The sequence below is a fragment of the Podarcis vaucheri genome, assembly GCF_965113315.1.
Source record: "Podarcis vaucheri genome assembly, chromosome: 3".
Lineage (NCBI taxonomy): Eukaryota > Metazoa > Chordata > Lepidosauria > Squamata > Lacertidae > Podarcis > Podarcis vaucheri.
In genome coordinates this window covers 104,065,782-104,084,524 of record NC_138761.1, presented here as the reverse complement: position 1 = coordinate 104,084,524, position 18,743 = coordinate 104,065,782, and the positions used below count along the sequence as shown (strand labels likewise).

Here is an 18,743-nt window from a genome sequence, read left to right as displayed (position 1 = left end):
CACAATATATGTAAAGTCTCTCATAAATTATGGCAGTTCATAATCAGGCTGGTAGTGCCACCTTTGCATCTTCAGTAATCGAAAGCAAGCTGCCTTCATATCAAAAGTCCAAAAATAGAAGCTTTGGAAAAAATAATAATCTAAAGTTACTTCTTTTTAATTTCAAGATCCACAGAATTCTTGATTTACAGTATAATGCTACAGGTAGAAAGAAATTGGTTGATTGCTTTTAGCTGGCTTTACTTTGGCCACAGAACTCTAGAAATGTTCTTCCAAGGGTTCAGGCATTCTGTGGCAGCCTTCACAGCAACACAGAACTACAATTTCCAATGTTCTGGGGAGGGAAGCTTGTCACTGAAAGCAATTTAAGCTTGTAATGTAAGCATACCTTTGTACTGAACTCTGAAGAAAATATTTCCTGCCCCCCATCTGTTGGGGGGGGATATTAGTTTAGACTAAGAGCCAAACTAGATGCAATGTAAGAGAGATGATAATAGGATATTCCATCTTTTTTCCTAATTAAAAGCAGTAAATCCCACCCTCGCCCCAGTTTGGACTGTGGTTGTGGTGCTAGGAGAAGGGTTTTACTTTTTAATCCTTCTCCACACATCATTTTCCTAATTTAAATCACTCAAAGCGTTGATTTGTCTCATGTGGAAAAGCATACAAGTATCAAAGGAGATCTTCCATGTCACATGCAGTTTGGCTCATAGAGTGGAAATATAGGCCAGTTAGTCTTACATATGGGAGAAACTTGAAATGCTAGAATAAGAATCGGAAGAAGATTCTCAGCAACAATTTATATTCTGCCATATGTGTTTCATCGTATGTGTAGACTGTATGAATGCGGTTCTCAGGAATAAAGAAAAGGTTTACAGAAACCATTATGCATTGTGTAAAAAATAATTAATTAATTAACACTGTACAGTCTAATAATTGCTTCATAATTCGGTTTCATGTAGGAAAAAGGTAGAACACATACATTTTGTTATGTCATATATAATAAATGCACATGTGTCAATCTCACTGCATTTGTGGCAAAATAAACACATATGGACTGGATCTAGAGTTGCCTAGAGCAGAACTAACAGGCCAAAGGGGGAGGTTTTTTGCCTGTTCTCCTTTTCCTCTGCAGCCCAAATCTGTATGTCAGAAGGTCCCACAATTTTTTAATGTTACCATTATATCCCACCTTTCCTCAAAGGTGCTCATGTTTCTTCTAGGTCAGAAACAGTGACTGGTTCAAGGGCAAGCAGGTAGGTTCATGGCTAAGTGGATATTTGATCCCTGGTTTTCCTAGGTCCTAGTCCAGCGCTCTAGCCACTACACCACAGAGGGCACAGGAGGCTGCTGTGGGAAGGGGATATTGGTGAAATCTGCTTCCATTTCTTTCTGCCAATGGGCATTTCCTGTGAATGAGTTGTACTCACTGGAAGTTAGTAAACACACCATTGTATTTTCTTCTTCTTTGCTTTGTTGTTTCTTGGTGTTCTTGAGTATAATCTAGGGAGAAGCTTTGCCACATGAAAAATTAAAACAGACCAAACCATTCTGCACCAGTATCTTGGCATTGTATAGACTCCAAACTAATGCATGTTTTTCACCCCCCCAGAATCCTTAGGGCCAGTTAGTCAGCCAACCAAACTTAGCCTTTCTTTAGCAAACATGAACTTCATTAATGCTAACTTTTCATGCACAGAATATATACCAAATCTGAATATGGCAATATTTACCCATTGTCGTGACATTACTTTTAGTTCAGTATTCTCCTTTTCAGTGCCAGGAATCTCAGTCTGTATCCTCAGTGGATACAGACATGACATACTAGATCTGATCCAGTAGATTACTGTGAGGAGGACTAGCTACCATGGAACACAAGCCACATGAGTTATAGTTTAAAATGCAGTCAAAAACCCTGCCGATCATTTTCTATTCATGCAGTTATTTATTTTGAAGAACATCTTTTTTTGGTTTGCCTCATTATGTCACGCTGCTCGGTGGTTGCGAAGAAATGTTTCTTTTGAAGGAGTGACTTCCACAGGCTTCCAAACTATCACTCCCCTCCCTTATGATGATCTCTTGCTTTGCCTTAAATGTTAATGGTATAAAACCTTCACCATCTGCAGTAAGAACAATCCAAGAAGAACCTAAAGGGAAAGGAAAGGAAAGCATCAGGGTGTATAAATGTATAACCATTATTATGTTGGGAATGCAATTGCCTATGTAAATGTTAGCATTCACCCTAAATTCATGCTTTGTTCATGTCTTTTTCATAGGTTCTTCTTCCTACAGTGTTGCAAAGCTCAATGGGTTACCATGCTGATGTAGGTTTTGAACCAAGATGGACAAGCCATTTATCAGTATTCCCCCCCCCCTTTTTGGTATTTTCATTTGGCTCCACTTGTTCTGGCATGGTAATGGGGAAGGGGGTAGGAGAAGGAACAACTAAACCTCATAATCGGAAAATGTGTACACCAAGGGCCTGGGGAAAACTGACAATGAAGCACCAGTTTATTATGTTTTTTGTTTACCATGATTTCAACTCACATATCAAGACTTTTCTAGGATTAACTAAAAAATTTAACATTCAAGGATGATTTCCTAGTAAAAATATTGAACATGTATAGTTTTACCATCTTTGTTCCACTAGCTTTGCATGGAGAATTGGTGTGTGTGTGCGGGGTAGATTGGACTCATACGTCTGTTCAAAGGCTCCTTGTACACTTTCTCAAGTTAAACTCTCAGAAACCTCTTTGGCATGTGGAATTTTTTCTCATGCAGGGACATGCAAGTGAAGTCAAGTTGTGTTTAGAGAAACTTCTGCATGTGAAATCATAATTATGTGCAGGTAATTCAAGAACAAACTTTGGCTGCCACCTGTGGTTTGTTTGGAGATAAACAATGAGTGCTGCTTTGCATGTAATGCTAGGGCACTGCTGTTATTTTTGTACTCCTGGCTTTGCAAAGGGAGCACCTGAGTGGACAAAAATTGAATTGTTTGCACCAGCACATTGTCACGGTAATAAGGGCTTGTTTGCTTGTCCCGCTCCTAAAAAGCAAGGGCCAGAGAAGTTTTTTTGCTTGTCCTGTGCTTTCTGTGCACGGCTTTCCATTTGCTTCACTGCTTTCCCTGAGAAAACCTGCTCTTTACCACTGAATCGGAGCAAGTGTCAATCAATAGAAAACCCTATTGACGTTTGCTCTGATTCAGCTGTAGAGAGTGGGTTTCCCAGAGGAAAGTGGCAGGACAAGCAGAAGTGTGGGCGAGCCCTAAGACATTGTTTGTTTCAGACCATGGCTTACCATAACGTGCAAACCAAGCCAATTGATCTGCTTTATTCATGGGTCAAATCTATCCATTTCACAGTTCAAGTTAATTTCTGAATTTAAAACAAAGGAGCTAAGACATTTGTGTTTTAGAACTTCAGTAGCTTTAATTTCTACCAAGAGCAAGTGTGTGTGTGTTTTAATGTGCATGCCTAGAATCAGAACAGCTAACTTTTATAGATGATGGTATCTTGTACCCAATAAGGTTTGGTGGGAAATAATAAACTGTGCACTCCAATTTGACCAATTAAAGCAAAACAAATGTGTTGTTTCCTTATAATACTGTATCTGAAAGTACAGAAAGTTCTTTTCATTAAATCTATTAATTAAACACCTACACATGTTGCTTTGCTGTTTCGTGTTGTCTGTCGCGTCATAAGAAGATTACTGTTACCAAGCATGAACTTTTAATCTTTTGCAGTTAATGCTTTCTTTCTAATTCTGGACAGACTTTTGATTCTATAAACTACCCTGTGCTTGGGTGTTTGTGTGTGTCATGTAAACCTACGCAATTACATCGCTAACCTTATATGTAAAACATGGGGGGGGGGTTTCTTCCAAAATAGTTTATTTATCACTCTGCATTGGGTACAGATAAATGTTATTATGCCTGCAATGCAATCAACTCACTTGAGAGTAAACCGTGTTTTTCTAAACTTACTAGAGAATAACAAAGGCTGCAAACCTATATACCTTTTCCTGGGAGTAAGTCCTATTGAACTGAGTACAGCTGGCTTCTGAGTTGGCATGTACAGAATTCGTTTAGCAGGGAGAAAGCATTTAACAAATCTAGATTGTAAATTGAAGTATATCTGGATAGAATATATGACTGAAGGGTTAAAAGCTTTAGTAATTTCTAAACATGGTTGGCCTAATAAGAATATAATATCAATAATTATTTTTTATTTCAGAGTATAACTAAAGAGCTAGATTTATTAGTTGTCTGAGTTGGACAACTGTGGCTTTTACCAGTTTTTGCCCAGTTTGGGGCAATTCCGCTCCTCCAGCAACCCTGCCGCTCTCAACATTGTTAAGAACAGCCCTTCTCCTTCAGAGAGGCTTGTTATGGGGTAAAGAAAGTTGAATGAAAGTTAATCTTAATATCTAAGCCAGGCATGGCCAAACTTGGCCCTCCAGATGTTTTTGGGACTACAACTCCCATCATCCCTGACCACTGGTCCTGTTAGCTAGGGATGGTGGGAGTTGTAGTCCTAAAAACATCTAGAGGGCTGAGTTTGCCTATGCCTGATCCAAGCCATAGTATATGAAAGTATGGGTGATTAAATGCTCACATAACTCTTTAAAAAGGAGGAAAGAACAGTTTTCCTTAATGAATTACATTTTTTTAGTCAAAAAACTAAATTCAAAATGATGTGTTCAACTTCATATTGTGTTTTGTATGGGGCTGGGGCAGTGTTTCCTAAAGATATACATTTTTTCTTAATTAAAGTTGGACTCTCACTTGCATTCAGAAAGCAAAGCTATGAAAACACTCAAAAGTTACCTAATCTTAAAAGTGTCTGCCCCTATGTTTCCCTTCAAGTTACTATTATTATTATTATTATTATTTAGATTTCTATACTGCCCAATGAGGATCGCAGGGTGGTTTGTGATATAAAAACATGAAAATACATAACATAGTAACAAACAAAACAAAAAAACCACGCACAGTTTAAAAGGCCACATAGATTGTATAATTAGCCAAACGCCTGAGAGAATGTTTTTGTCCAATGCTTATTACTATTGTAAGCATGATGCTTCGTGACTTCATTGGAGGTAAGCCGAGAGCAACTACTCATTCCAAGACAGAAAGGGCAGGCTCCTCTGAGAGTGGGTAATTTTACTGTATCTCTTGAGTATACTAAATAAATAGATGATGCACAGTAGCAAAAACTAGTGATGTTAACCCCTTCCTATATGCCCTACCGTTTAGTTACACTTTCTCCTCTTTCTGTCTTTTCTCTCTTGGGGGTTATTCATTGGCATAGCCAGGATTTATTGGGGTGGGGGGGCAGGACTGAGTTATTTGTGACACAGTTGGTCAGTTAAGTATTCTTATTTATTTACTTGATCGGGGAGCAGCCGCCCCCTCCCCGCTGTGCTCATGGGTTTTCCACACCTCCATCTGCCCCACCTCTTTCCTGATCTTTAGTGCCGATTTGGAACAAACAGCTATAAATTTATCTGTGGATTGCCATTTGTTCCAATTTAACACTAAACAGTGGGTTTTCTGGGGGAAAGTGGTGGTGCAAAAGCAAAACCACTTGGACCCATGCTAGAAAGCATTGGGCAAGTAGAAAACCGCTCAGACCCATTCTAGGTGTGGAACAAGCAAAAGCGTGGGCAATCCCTGTGTCCTCAATGTATTGTGTATATATTTACAGTATATGATAAAGCTACTTGCAGAAAACATTATAGGCTGAAAATGGTTGAGCTGCTGCTGAAGTTGTTAAATCATTGAATACATAGAGGCACGAACAAAGAAGCCATGAATAAAGATCTTTCTGACTGCTCCCTACCTTCACAAGTAAATCAAAGGTGGGAGTTTGGAAGATTATGTTGGTGAGCTCCTTCTGTTCTCAGCGTAGATTAAACTAATCCAGAGCATTTGATACACCTGTTTTAAGTATCACTGAGTATATGGTGTCTGTATCTGATAGAGAAAGGCATTCAATTGTCAGCAAACCTGTTAGGAAATCTTTCCTAGGAGTTTTGTTTTTTGACTTAATCCAGTAAGCAAAGGCAGCAACCAGCCTGCTTTGGTTGTGGGATTGCTGAACAATCATGCTAAATATTAAACTTCCCCATTTATGATACATGACATTAGACCCAGGTGAGAATTAGTAGCTTGATTGGGTGCTCTGCTGCAAGAAGGGAAGCCTACTAATATGTAGCATATTTCTGGACATAGTCAACTAATATATGACTAAGGACAGACATTGAGACAAAACAAGAAGGTCTCTATCAATGGTAGAAACAACATTCTGCTGAAAAAACATGAGGATTAAACTGACCATCTATTGTAGGTATAGGTCATGATACCTGTGAACCAACTGAGTAGGGCTTGATCAGTGTCAGGCAAGTGTTGAGATGTACTCAGGAGGAGAATAAGCTTGCCAGGAGAGGGAATAGAACTCAGTTAAACTTCCATCACATTGGAGGATGTACATGTAAACAATCCCTTAATAGCAGAACTTATGTTCCCCAAAAGTACTACCTATTATAATAAACACTTGCATTTTTTAAAAGAGAGAGAGAGAGTGGCTGGGGCAACCCAGTCAAATGGGTGGGGTATAAATAATAAAATTATTATTATTATAGTAATAGAGAACTTACCATGTTTCATTTCAACAATAGGCAGATCAAAAAGTCGTTGGACTAAATTCAGATGAACCTTGCCATCACACAGGAGAACAGTTCTTGTTTCTTCAGCTATAGCTCCGTTTGAAAAATGCTTCTTCAGGCACATAAACATATAGGGATAAGCATCTTGTTAGAATACTGGTCACATTTACATTAATTATTGCTAATTAGCCCTATGAATCAGCAATTTTCATGAATTCTGCTTTCTATATTCTGCTTTCCATATTTTCACATGCCCCACATGGGTGGGGACAGCACAAAACCAACTTGTTTATAAGAGTCTTTTTTAAAAAAAATGAAAGATTCAGGATTTCCCAAAGTATGGGGCTACAACCCTGCTAGGATCACTCAGATGTTGTTGTGAGTCTCTGAATGCTGTTGGCTCAGTCATCTCAGGCTAGAGATGGTGACTTCAAGAGCATGTGTGTAAATGTAGTGATGTTCTGGACCAGTAACGTGGAGGGTTTGAGACCCATTGGCTACCCCCACCTGGTTTAGCCAGACAAAGTCATTTCTGCGGTGTTGCCACTGTTGCATACTGCCAGCTTCCAGGAGCCACAGGTGAGAGCTGAGTGCAGGGTGGGTAAACTACTCCAGAAGTAGCATGACCTATTCCCCACCATAAGTACTTCCCCTTCCCTAACACCCCACACATTCCTTCCTGGAAATAAAGAGAATGGTTTCGTTATTAAATCTTCCTCCCCTGTCTTTACTCATTTTGGCTCCAGCATTAAATACACAAGGTAGTCCCCAGTCAACATGCTATGATTCTCAATAAACGTGCTGAGGATCACACTGTTTGAAGTTCACCCCATTACTTCCTAACCAATCCAGGGCTCATCCTATTCCCTCACCTCTAAGTAATTGGTATTTGTTTGCAACACTTCTCAATTTAGCACCAACCGTAAATCACATCAACATCCTATTTAGTCCTCCAGATACTAAACAAGAAATAAAATGCAGTGTCACAGGCATTTTAACGGGAAAATAATCAGGACCATCAAAGTAATATAGATCTCATTCTGCTGTGGTTCTGCTGTGTTTCCATCCTGATACTGAAAACTTATACCAACATTCCCTTTCAGCAGACTCACAGCTGCATCTTCTGTTTCTGTTTTTAGTAATCTTAATTAACCTTCAGTACAAATAAATGTCTCCTAATCTTCTTTAGTGCACACGTGCTGGTTTCTACTCAGGTTCACTTGCTCTGTCAGCGTCTTAGATAGTTTTGCTGCATCAATGGGCACCTACGCACCATGCAAAATCCTATAAGCACCCTCCTCTTATGTGCATTTTCTTTCACTTAAAGGCCATTTTTATATTTGTGTTTTCTCACAAACAGCAGGAAAATGTGGTAAATCTGTGTCTGGTTTATACTACTTCATAAGCAGGTAGGGTCTCACATGGTTGAATGCTCCTTTGTACAATAAATATTGTGTACATAGGGAAGGAACTTGAGATCAAAAGCCTATCCTTCACTGCATGCTAGTTTTTCATGTGGGAATACGCCATTATGTTGATACCCTTACCAACAGCTTCACCACCTCAGTAGAAGCTGGCTTTATGCTTCTGCAAACAGAATCCAAATCTTTTCTAGTAGTTCAGACTGAAACCTTAACCACATACTATACATTCTGAATAGAAATATTGTAAAGGAAAGGGGAGGTAGGCACCTTGAATGGTTTAAGATTTTACTTTCTGTGAGAGGGTGGGACAGGTAATAACCACTACCTTGGCACAGATTCTTATTTTTTCTTATGTGACGGACTGTGCATTTATAGAGGAGGAAAAACCCATTAAGCTTGGGCTTTCTTAACATGCAAAATGTTGTATAAATTATCAAAAGCAACTGATTAAAAGAGGTTGGTTGTATTTGCAAATAGGGTGCCTGAATTTTGATTTTCCTCTTCTGTTCCCTGTCCCTTTCCCCTAGAGTTGCCATTTTTCAAAAACCAGGACACCCTGAAAGTTGTTGAGTGATTGTTTTATTTTTAGGAAGACCCCAATTTTTTTTAATTTTTTAGGAAAACCTACATGATTTTTCAATTGATTGGCCTAAGATCCAAGACAAAGCTCCACCTTTCGGAAATTCCCCTGGACGTCAATGCCGCCTTTGAAATCCCGCTAATGTCTGGGGAAATCCGGACGTATGGCAACTCTACTTTCCACTTGTGTGTTAGCTTTCCCCCCTCCCCCAAGCCTGCAGGTAGGAACTGTCTTGTTTTTGTTGTATGTAAGCTGCTCTGGGAGACTTTGGACAAAGAGCACAAATGCTCTAAAGAAGTAAATAATCTTTGCTGGTGCAAATGCTATTGCCAGCGGGATCATGTATGACTGCCCCAATAGCATCAGAAGCACAAGCCATCAAGAATGAGCCATCAAAGGATATCTTGCTATACTATCAGTACAATCACCCAGAGTCACTATTAGATTTCAGTAATACTGTATTTTCTTACTTATGATAGTACACTTTTTTCTTATTTATTTATTTCATAAAATTTATACACTGCTTGAGTGTAAAAAACCTCAAAGCAGTTTACAAAAAGAATAAAACAATAAAATTATCAGTAAACACAGTTAGAAGCAACTATTTAAAACAGTCAAAGAAATTCAGATAAGCGACAACTGAAAACAGATAAAAATACAAATCAACATATCTGAGTAGGCTCGTTTAAACAAAAATGTTCTTAGCAGTGATCAAAAAGCGTACAGTGATGGCATCTCCTGATGTCAACATGGATGGAAATTCCAAAGTGTCAGGGCTGCAACACTAAAAGGTTGATCTTACAAATGTGGAATGGGCATTATGTGTGGCACCTTAAATTTCTCCTCCTCATTTCATTTTTATATCAACATAACCTCTTGAATAACAAGAGTAAAAGTAACCATTTGCCAAAAAAGTATGTCATTTCTATCATATCCTATGCAATTTTATCATTATTTTTATTAAAATGTTTTTATACCACTTTTCTTTCAAAAGAAAATATCACGGTGGTGTACGATATCAATATGAAACAATTCAACCAAACCACATTAAACAAATTGCAATGTACAGATACAGCAGACAAGACTATAACTGATCAGAAAATGCTTGGCAAATAAATATAATTGGAGTCGTAGCATGGGGGGCGGGCAGCAGGGGCTGTTGGCCCAGGCACAACTGGGCTGCAGAAGTCCTGAAGGTGTCATGAGGCTGGGAGGGAGGTGGTTCCCTTTTCTGGTCTGGTATTGCACAGTGTGTGCAGCATGCACGGCCCCTGGGTGGCTATGGGTTGCGCATGGAGAGCAGGCAGCTGGTCAGGCCTTCCTCTGATGGGGTGGAGCACCCTCTTGCTTCCCACCCCTTTCAGTGCCTTGGCATGGCTCGCCACACTTTTCTTGCACTATGACTGGTGCCACCACCATGTGTGTCAGGTCTCAGCTGTGCTGGGCGGCCCCCTCGGCACCCTCCTGCCCCCCTGTCAAATCTACCCACTGTAACATTCTTTAAAGATCTCTCCTGCTTCTCTCTACTTGTTTAGCTTCAAAGACAAGACTCTCTCTCATTTGCAAAAGTTAGCAAGCTACTAACACCATACACATAAATCACAGTAATGAGGCTCTTTACCAAACAGAACACTATTATCCCCTGAAGAGAGTCTAGTTGAATGATTAATCAGGTTACCAGCTAGAGAGGAAGGAACTTTTATAGAACATCATAGAATTAGTAACCAGGGCCTTCACAGAAGTGAGAAGTCTGTGCTTCTAATTTCAAAATACACAGTACTGTTTTTCATTCAGAATTTCTATTTGTGGGTGCTCAGTCTCATCAGAACGTTATTAGAATGTGCCCTTTCTTCACCCCGCCCTCTTGGGCTTTAATGCCTCCAAGCATTAATCCCCTGTTTTGACTACTGCATTTCCACTTCTTAAGAGGCTTTTTAAATCTTGCTTTCAAAACTGTCTGACTAGTCTATCACACTATAAAGCTGAGCCATATCGCCCTCATCTTTCATCAGTTTTCACGACTCCTTTTATGTTTTCAATCTAGTTCAAAATTGCCTTCCCGATTATAAGAATGGTTTGTGGATTTATTAAAGATGACCTCTGTGATGATTCACCTGCTCCTTGGCTCAGTTTATTGACTTCTCCAGTCTCTCCTTCCTCTCTGTCCTCTACTTTCTCACTGTTTATCACAAGTTTGCCTCTTATCTTTCTCAACTTTATTGTGTACATTTAACACGCTTCCCTAAATTTACCTTCCTATTCTGTTTCATTTACTGTTGGTGGAGCAAATTATCACTTTGCCAGCAAAAAGAGGGTTTGATGCTGTACATTAAATGTCTTCAGCTCCTCGGTGTCTCTTAAATAGGACATTGTAATAGCTGTTTATACCAAATATCTTCTTCCTTACCAACTTAGAGACATGCATTATTACAATAACTTCCCTCAGTTGCTCATGGCACACACACTTATTCCCAACTCTGTCATCTTTGTCCAAACCACAACTGTTTCTTCTTCTCCTAAATTAATTCATCACACACACTGATTTTTGTTTATTTCCCTAACGAAAGCCTTGCACGCTACAAGACACAGCAAAGCATGAAATGAGGGTGCACCAGCAAGGGTGGCTAAGCACCCCTCTGCTATAGATCACCCCATCCTGTGGCTGGGTCCATTATAAGGAAGAAGCAGTAATCAGGCTAATGTGTAGTCTGAATTGTGTGCTTGCACTTGTTGCTTGGACCTCTGTGCTTATTGTTGGGTTTAGCATGTGTTGTTTGCACCAGTGCTTCTCAAGCTATTTGATGTTGCGGACCAGCAATTCCCCTCACCCCACCCCAATGTACCAGGGATCAGTACCATATTTGGTCCCTGAAACATCCCACTCAGGCTGTGGTGTGTTCACCAGGGACCAGCAGCCAATAGCCTGCGGACTGGTGCTGGTCCACGGACCACTCCTTTGAGTAGCACTGGTTTGCACTACATTTTGTGTCCACTTCTGATTCCCCACATCCTTTGGGAATGGCCACAGCTTAGCAACAGAGCACATGCTTTGCATGCAAAAGGTCTCAGATCCAGTACTGGAACAGGTTGCTTCACTTCTGATTCCCTCCCCTGGTTCTTTAGTATCATCTTATATTATACATGTCTGTAATTTACTTTTCCTTAAGTAAGTAAAGGATTTTATTTGAATTTTCAAAATAGTGCCAAACCACTATGCACATCTGATGATTCAAGGATCGCATAATAAGCTGTGTTATGAACTTCTTTTACTTTTACAGTGGTACCTCTGGTTAAGTACTTAATTCGTTCCAGAGGCCCGTTCTTAACCTTAAACTGTTCTTAATCTGAAGCACCACTTTAGCTAATGGGGCCTCCCGCTGCTGCTGCACGATTTCTGTTCTCATCCTGAAGCAAAGTTCTTAACCCGAGGTACTATTTCTGGGTTAGCGGAGTCTGTAACCTGAAGCATATGTAACCTGAAGTGTATGTAACCCGAGGTACCACTGTATATATTAATATATTCTAGCTGAAAAATACTGAGCTACATAGCCCAATGCTGACTCTATCTAAGGTTGCTTCCTGTGTTTCAGGCTTAGATACAAGGTGTGGGAGAGGACTATACTTCCATGTTAACTGAACTGCACAATGAGAATAAAGATTTATATAGTGATTACACACATAGCTTCAAGACAACCCTTAACATTGCAGGAACAAGGCAGGCCAGCCTATTTATCCTAGGATTGCAGATTGGGGAGGAGGCTGCTAAGGTCCGTAGAGGATAGTAGGAAACAAATTTTCACAAAATAATTAGCTATTTTCATTCAGATGCTTTGGTTAAAAGAATATGTTTGTAGAAATACTGCTTTATTTCTAAAGTAGACTGCAAAATGTTGTGAGTGGGAATTGCCCTCTTAGGGTATATAGGAGAGGAGATCCAGCCACCATCACAATTGCCTAGTTTGTTTGCAGTCTCTGTCCTTGTTTCCTGCAGCCTACAAGAGCATAAGCTACCTAGATGGCAGCTCTTTTCAGCACTTTGTTCTAAAAATATCTGTTTCAAGATGAAACTTCAGGGTAGCAGCAGGTCACCTTAGAGGTGAATGTCAAGCAGTGGAAACATGGTGAGGAGTTGTAATGAACCATGCATAATGGGGATGGATACTATTTGGAGGATGGGAGAAATGCTGGATTTGTTAAAGTGTGCTTTCTTCAAGCTTCAGCTGGTATGCCAGCTACGTATGTTCCTAGACAGGGATAGTTTGGCTAAAGTGGTGCAGCCATTGGTAACCTTTAGAATGCAGTATAGCAATACATGCCCTTGTAAAGGTAAAGGGACCCCTGACCATTAGGTCCAGTCGTGACCGACTCTGGGGTTGCGGCACTCATCTCGCTTTATGCCCTTGAGTCTGGTTCAAAAACTGCAGCTAGTACAGAATGATGTGCCCTGGCTTTTGGCCAGTGCAGCTTCGTATCAGGTAGTCTTGGTGGCTAGAAGCACCTTTTATCAGCTGCAGCCATTCCTGGACCAGGATAGCTTGACCACTGTAGACCAGACACTGGGAACTTCAAGACTGGGTTACTGCAATACAATCTATGTGGGACTTCCCTTGTTGGTCCAGAAACCTGAGTTAATGTAGAATGCTGAAGCACAATTTCTGGTAAGGGTAAGATCCTGTCCTGCAGGGCAAATGGCATCCCCCCCTCTTTCTGTATTTTAACTGGGAAAACAGAAAATGTGTGTGTGTGTTTGTGTGCGCACCTTAAAGAGTCCCAATCTGATTCAGGGACCATTGTGACTGCTATTACACCTTAAATTAAGTGAAAGAAAATTGGACAGCAAGTGGGCAAGTTATGTTTTTTAATGCTCCCCTGCAGTAAACAAGCACAATTGTCATCATTCTGCACAATATGTAAAATGACTCTTGAATGTTACATTGGGAGGTGATGTATTGGTACAGAAGATATGCCATATATGTTTCACATTCGCACCACTGCTTGTGTATGCAGGTCTACCCTAAGGGGTCAGCATGGTCAGAAGCAGTGCTATTTTTCTAGAAAAAGAGGTGCCTTGTTCTCTTATAATGGCAATGTCGCCCACCAGAGAGGTGCCAGAACTGAGTTCTGGTGCGTTCCGGCTTGGGGAAAAAAAATCTGGTCAGAAGAACCGATTCCTTAATGGTGTGACCCTGGCAACTCATGCTTCTGACACTAGTCACTCACCTGGGCCTTTGGGTTGGCCATTGCAGTGTGGTTAAGATGGGGCAGGATTGGAGCCAAGCACTACCACCCCACCCACCTACCTGCAAAGCATGCCCAAGGGTCCATCAAGGAGTGAGATGAGCGGGTTAACAGGGTCAAGGTAGTCAGCAGTGGGTAACAGGGTTTTGCTGCATCGATGGGCACCTACGCAGCCCTTCCACAGCAACCCATCTTAGAAGCTGCACGTGGTAGTGGGCTCACTGAAGTCTAATGTCTTGTGGGAACATGCTAGTCCATTTGGACTAACAGCATGCTCCCACTATATATATATTGCTTTTAAGAGCCAAACTTGAAGGGATGTTAACTTCATGAAGGCAATTAACATATGCAACCACTGCATAGCAGGCTTGGGACCATTAGTGGAAGAGAGCAGGAATTTTGCTTTCTCTCCCACAATATTGCTTCCCACAAAATTGCTGAACTGTGTCAGGCAGAATCAAGATTCTTGGCTGCTATTAACATACAAAAAAGTACATGTCTGTTGCATTCATGGCTCACCATGAATGAGCATTCTCATACTTTGCAAGTCTCCATCAAAAAGCATTATTATCTGTACTGTAGGCTTCTGTATTTTAGATTGGAGAAAAAACTTATTGCAGTTCCCTTCATTTCATTTCAGCCGTTGCTTCAGCCCTCCTCCTTGACTATCAGGCACACTCCACAATTTATTTTGTTCACAGCCAACCCATTCAGGAATCCCCACTAACTTGTACAGCTGTGTCTTGTACAACCATGACTCCTAGAGATCCCCAAGGCCTCTCCTTTTTTACCATCAGCAAAACATTAATTTGTATTAGACTACATCTATGTATTCATTTATTTATTTTTAAGTTACTTGAGCCAAAAGACAACCCACAACTCAGTGTCGGGAAAGCACGTTAGAGATTACTGACATGACAATCTGCATCAAAGAGCCATCGGTGCAGACCAGCCCGACGTATCTAGGTTCCTACTTATACCTATCCCAGGTGCAAGGTCCATAGCTGTCAATTTTTTCCTTTTTTAAAGGGAAATTCCCTTATTCCGAATAGGATTCCTCACAAGCAAGAAAAGGGAAAAGTTGACAGCTATGGCAAGGTCAGGGGTGACAACTTAAATAAAATATTGTGGGGGCCCAGGTAAGCCCCACTCTACATAATCAATCACATGACGCAGTGCGCATGCGCACACGCGCGCGCGCGCACACACACACACACACACACACACACCATTTGAATGGGAATGCCCATCAACTTTGTGAGGGTTTGGCCCCCTCAAAAAAGTTTTGTGGGTTTTTGGCTCCTATGTGCAAGGCTGAGCTTGGTCACTGGGAAACGGAAGCATAGGTGTGTGTGTGGGGGGGGGAGCCGGGGGGCATGGCCCCAGCTGCATATTTTTGTGGGGGTGCAATAAGGCACCCCCATGACAGGTACATAGCCCTACTCTTTGAGTAGCTTCTGCTTTAAAAGCAGCTGTGCTTAAAGGCTTGCAAAGTGACTTTATCCAGGCCTGAAAAATGCACCCCTGGAGTGGTTGTGTGGGTGGAACGGGATGGAATGGAAGAGGAAGGCAACAACAGTAGTTGAAAAGTCAACCATGAGTTGGAAGGATTAATGGCAGCGAAAGCAGCAGCAGCAGCTCCCAGAGCAAATATCTCATATACACTCTGGATGGACTGGTTTAGATAAAATTAACTCACAGCAAAACAAAAAGCGTAAAATCATCCCACTGCTATACCTCTAATCTAAAAGCAGCCCCCAAATCCTCAACACACCACAATTTTCTGCCTGGGTCATCGGAATAAGAGAGTGCAGAGTCAAGCTTCATATCATAGAGATTTTTTTAAAAAAACTATTGCTTCATAATAATAATAAAATTTGTTAGGAAAAAATCAATAGCAATTCTACAGAAGTTTCTTAGAAAAGAGTGGAAGGAGGAAGATAGATAGGTGCCTTGCTACTACACTATATTTTATATATTAATGGAAGGTACTCTGAATTATTAAAGAAATACAAATAATGGTTTTTATGCTCCAGCTTGCTTAATGCAGCACATCTAAATTATTGACTAATTTTTGTTGCCATTAGTGTTGTACCACAAAACACTACAACATTGACTAGCAATCAAATTAATAAAATAGTGACAATTATTTCATGAAAAAGCAAGGGAGGAGAAAAGAATTGCTGTTGAGGAAACAGGAACCTTAATCCATGGATTTTGATTTTCTTAAATTGCTTTATTATGTAATCAAATATTAATATCCCATATTTCCTGAATGCTTTTATGCTGTGAGACCCATGATCCTTTGAAGCTTATATATTCTTATCTACAGAAGTTGGTCTGATATCTTCTTTCTCTAAAAAGATTCAAAGCATTTCAAAAGCCACATATAGAGCTGCCAGTTATCTCTTGTAGTAAAAAAAATATGCCTTAAGATTTGGAAACAGATGACTTAGAACAAATGGACATATATAATACATCAATGACAATTAAGCTGAACAGTAAAGGAAGCACAGGTCTGGATTTTCCTGTGCAGAATATCAGACATAAGCATTGCTCCTAATAACTATCATTTCACCATTTAAATCAAGCACAGCATGAAGCTCATGTGAAACTTACTAATTAAGCAAAATCCTGTAATGAAGTTTCTAAGAACTGTAATGAAGTTTCTAAGAACAAACTACTTTGGAGAATGGTATATCAATTACCTGGTAGGTGATGTGAACAAAAGGTGGTTCTTGAGAAGATGGGTAAGCTACAGATAGTCTCTTTCCATTTTTTGTGAAATCTACTAGTTCCAGAAGTCTCAACTGTAAGTCATTGAAGCTGCCACACAATTTTTCCAAATTCCTGGATATTTGACTGGCTCCTTTTTCATTAGCCAAGCTGCTGTTTTTAGGAGAATTCAAAGTTTCTTGCATCACTTTAGAAGAAACTGATCTATTGGAAAACCTGGTAGGCGTTCCAAGACCAAACAGGGCTACTGACCGATTAATTGGTTCTGCATCCAAAGTTTCCAGTGCAATGGATGGGTCACCTAAGACTCTCTTCTCATCAAAATCGCTCACACTAGATGATGAACTTTGCTCATAACTAGGACTCTTCACTTCTTCCAGCATTCGTCTCCTGCCACTAGGTGACTGAATAATCGTTCTGCCTGGGATTAAGAGCTCCCGCCCTACAATGTGATCCTCTGCAGCAAGATTCTCAAAATACTTTCTTTTCCCAGGAATGTTCACAGAGGACTCAAAACTGAATGGCAGACTGTGGGCGGTATCAGATTTTGCTGATGGCTCTTCCTCAAATATTAATTCTTTGATCATCAGTCGGATGATATATCTATCAGAATTAGATGATGGGATAAGTGAGGGGTCAGTGAACTTCTGCTTCCCTATCAGAACTAGTAAGAGTTTCTCTGTCAAAAAGGACAGACCCTTGGGTCGTTCGCTTTTCTCTAGTTGGATTTGCTGAATGTTGGGCATGCAGGATGAGGTGACTGAGTAGACCAAAACAATGTTACAAGTGTTAGAAGCTATTGCCACAATCTGAGCTCTAAGGTCAAAAGCAATTATATCAGGGACCAAAATTCCTGGAATGCTGACTTTCCTGGTTGTGGTTACCTTTCCTTCAAAAGTCACTAAGATCAAGTGTGACGAATCTTGGCCAGTTCCTGAAGGGTAATCCTTCCTTCTCAAAGGAATGAGAGGACTGGGATCAGATCTCCGGTGATTTGAAAGGATGTGGGTTAAATCAACTGGGCCCGAGGAAGATGAAGCTACTGAATCAACGGCTACTGATTTGTCTGAATCTATAGACTTTCTTCGCAGATCCATAGAGTATTCCTCATCCCCAAGCACCAGTGTAGACTGCGAAGTTAAAGAACCCGTTTCCGTTCCTACAGGCAATTCAAATGTGATGCCTGCATTTAAGCCACAAATCTTATCAAGGGGGAGTTCGGTAGCCACAGCAATTTGAAAATCCAGCGTGGCTTCAATAGCACAAATGTAGCTTCCAACGTCAAATATTGGGCAAAAGGAGCAAGCGTTTAATGTTTTCTGGGCATCGTCCCATATATAGGAGTGAAGAGCGCTGCCTATAGCAACGACTAAGCGATGGCCATCCTTAGTCCAGCAAGCACAGTGGATGAGACCACTGCTTTTGATCTCTGCTTTAATTCTGGAGTTGTCTGAACGAACGGCATATAAAACAGAAGCATCCCTTTTGGTAAGTACAGACAAAACGTCCCTCTTTGGGTGCCACACACATCCCTGGGGAAGCAACTGGAAAGGCTCGCCAATTTCACAGGTCTGAGAAACCAGGAGCTTATTCTTTTCCGAGGCAACGTGGCTCAGTTGCCAAACGCTGACATGCTTCTTATGCTGAACAGCTAGCAGAGCTGGCATGTCAGCCGAGTAACATGGGCTCCAGTAAAGTCCATGGACGTGTTCAAACTGGCCAATAACAGTTGAGTCGCCAAACCGCAGTTCTTTGTTGTGAAAGTGCAGGCCGGTCAGTGCCACCTGCTTGCCATCTGTCCACGCAATCCCATGCACAGGGTGTATGGCCTGGTGCAAAGCATTAAGGCCTGTTCTCAGCAGCTTCGCTTTCCCCAGTTCCATTATTCAGCCCTCCTCGCTAATGTGGTTGGATCCAAAGTTGATTTTCCACAGGATTCATCAGAACAGCTTGACAAAGCAAATGCTCCTTGAGCGAAGACCGATTTCCCTATGGCAATGCCCTTTCTTTCAAGCGTCTTCTGCGATGTAGCTCTGCTGATGTATAGATCTACATCAAAGCTGCTCTAACCATACTCTTTTCTGGGGAGGCGC

General features: G+C 40.9%; 2 protein-coding genes across 5 annotated transcripts in view; one reads left to right on the top strand and one right to left on the bottom strand.

Moving 5' to 3' along the window:
• Positions 1 to 18,743, top strand: part of FKBP1B (FKBP prolyl isomerase 1B) — a 68,412-nt gene that overhangs the window by 371 nt on the left and 49,298 nt on the right. The window lies entirely within an intron of this gene.
• On the bottom strand, positions 423 to 18,663 carry LOC309528195 (WD repeat and coiled-coil-containing protein-like). 2 transcript variants are annotated; one of them, XM_082215527.1, is made up of 3 exons: positions 16,623 to 18,663; positions 6,664 to 6,784; positions 423 to 2,147 (listed from the first exon to the last, which is right to left on the bottom strand). In XM_082215527.1, the coding sequence occupies exons 1-3, from the start codon at positions 18,531 to 18,533 to the stop codon at positions 1,981 to 1,983; spliced, it is 2,199 nt and encodes a 732-aa protein (XP_082071653.1). In that variant the 5' UTR covers positions 18,534 to 18,663; the 3' UTR covers positions 423 to 1,980. The 2 variants fall into 2 exon arrangements, with proteins under 2 accessions (XP_082071653.1, XP_082071654.1); XM_082215528.1 differs by having other exon boundaries at positions 6,664 to 6,781.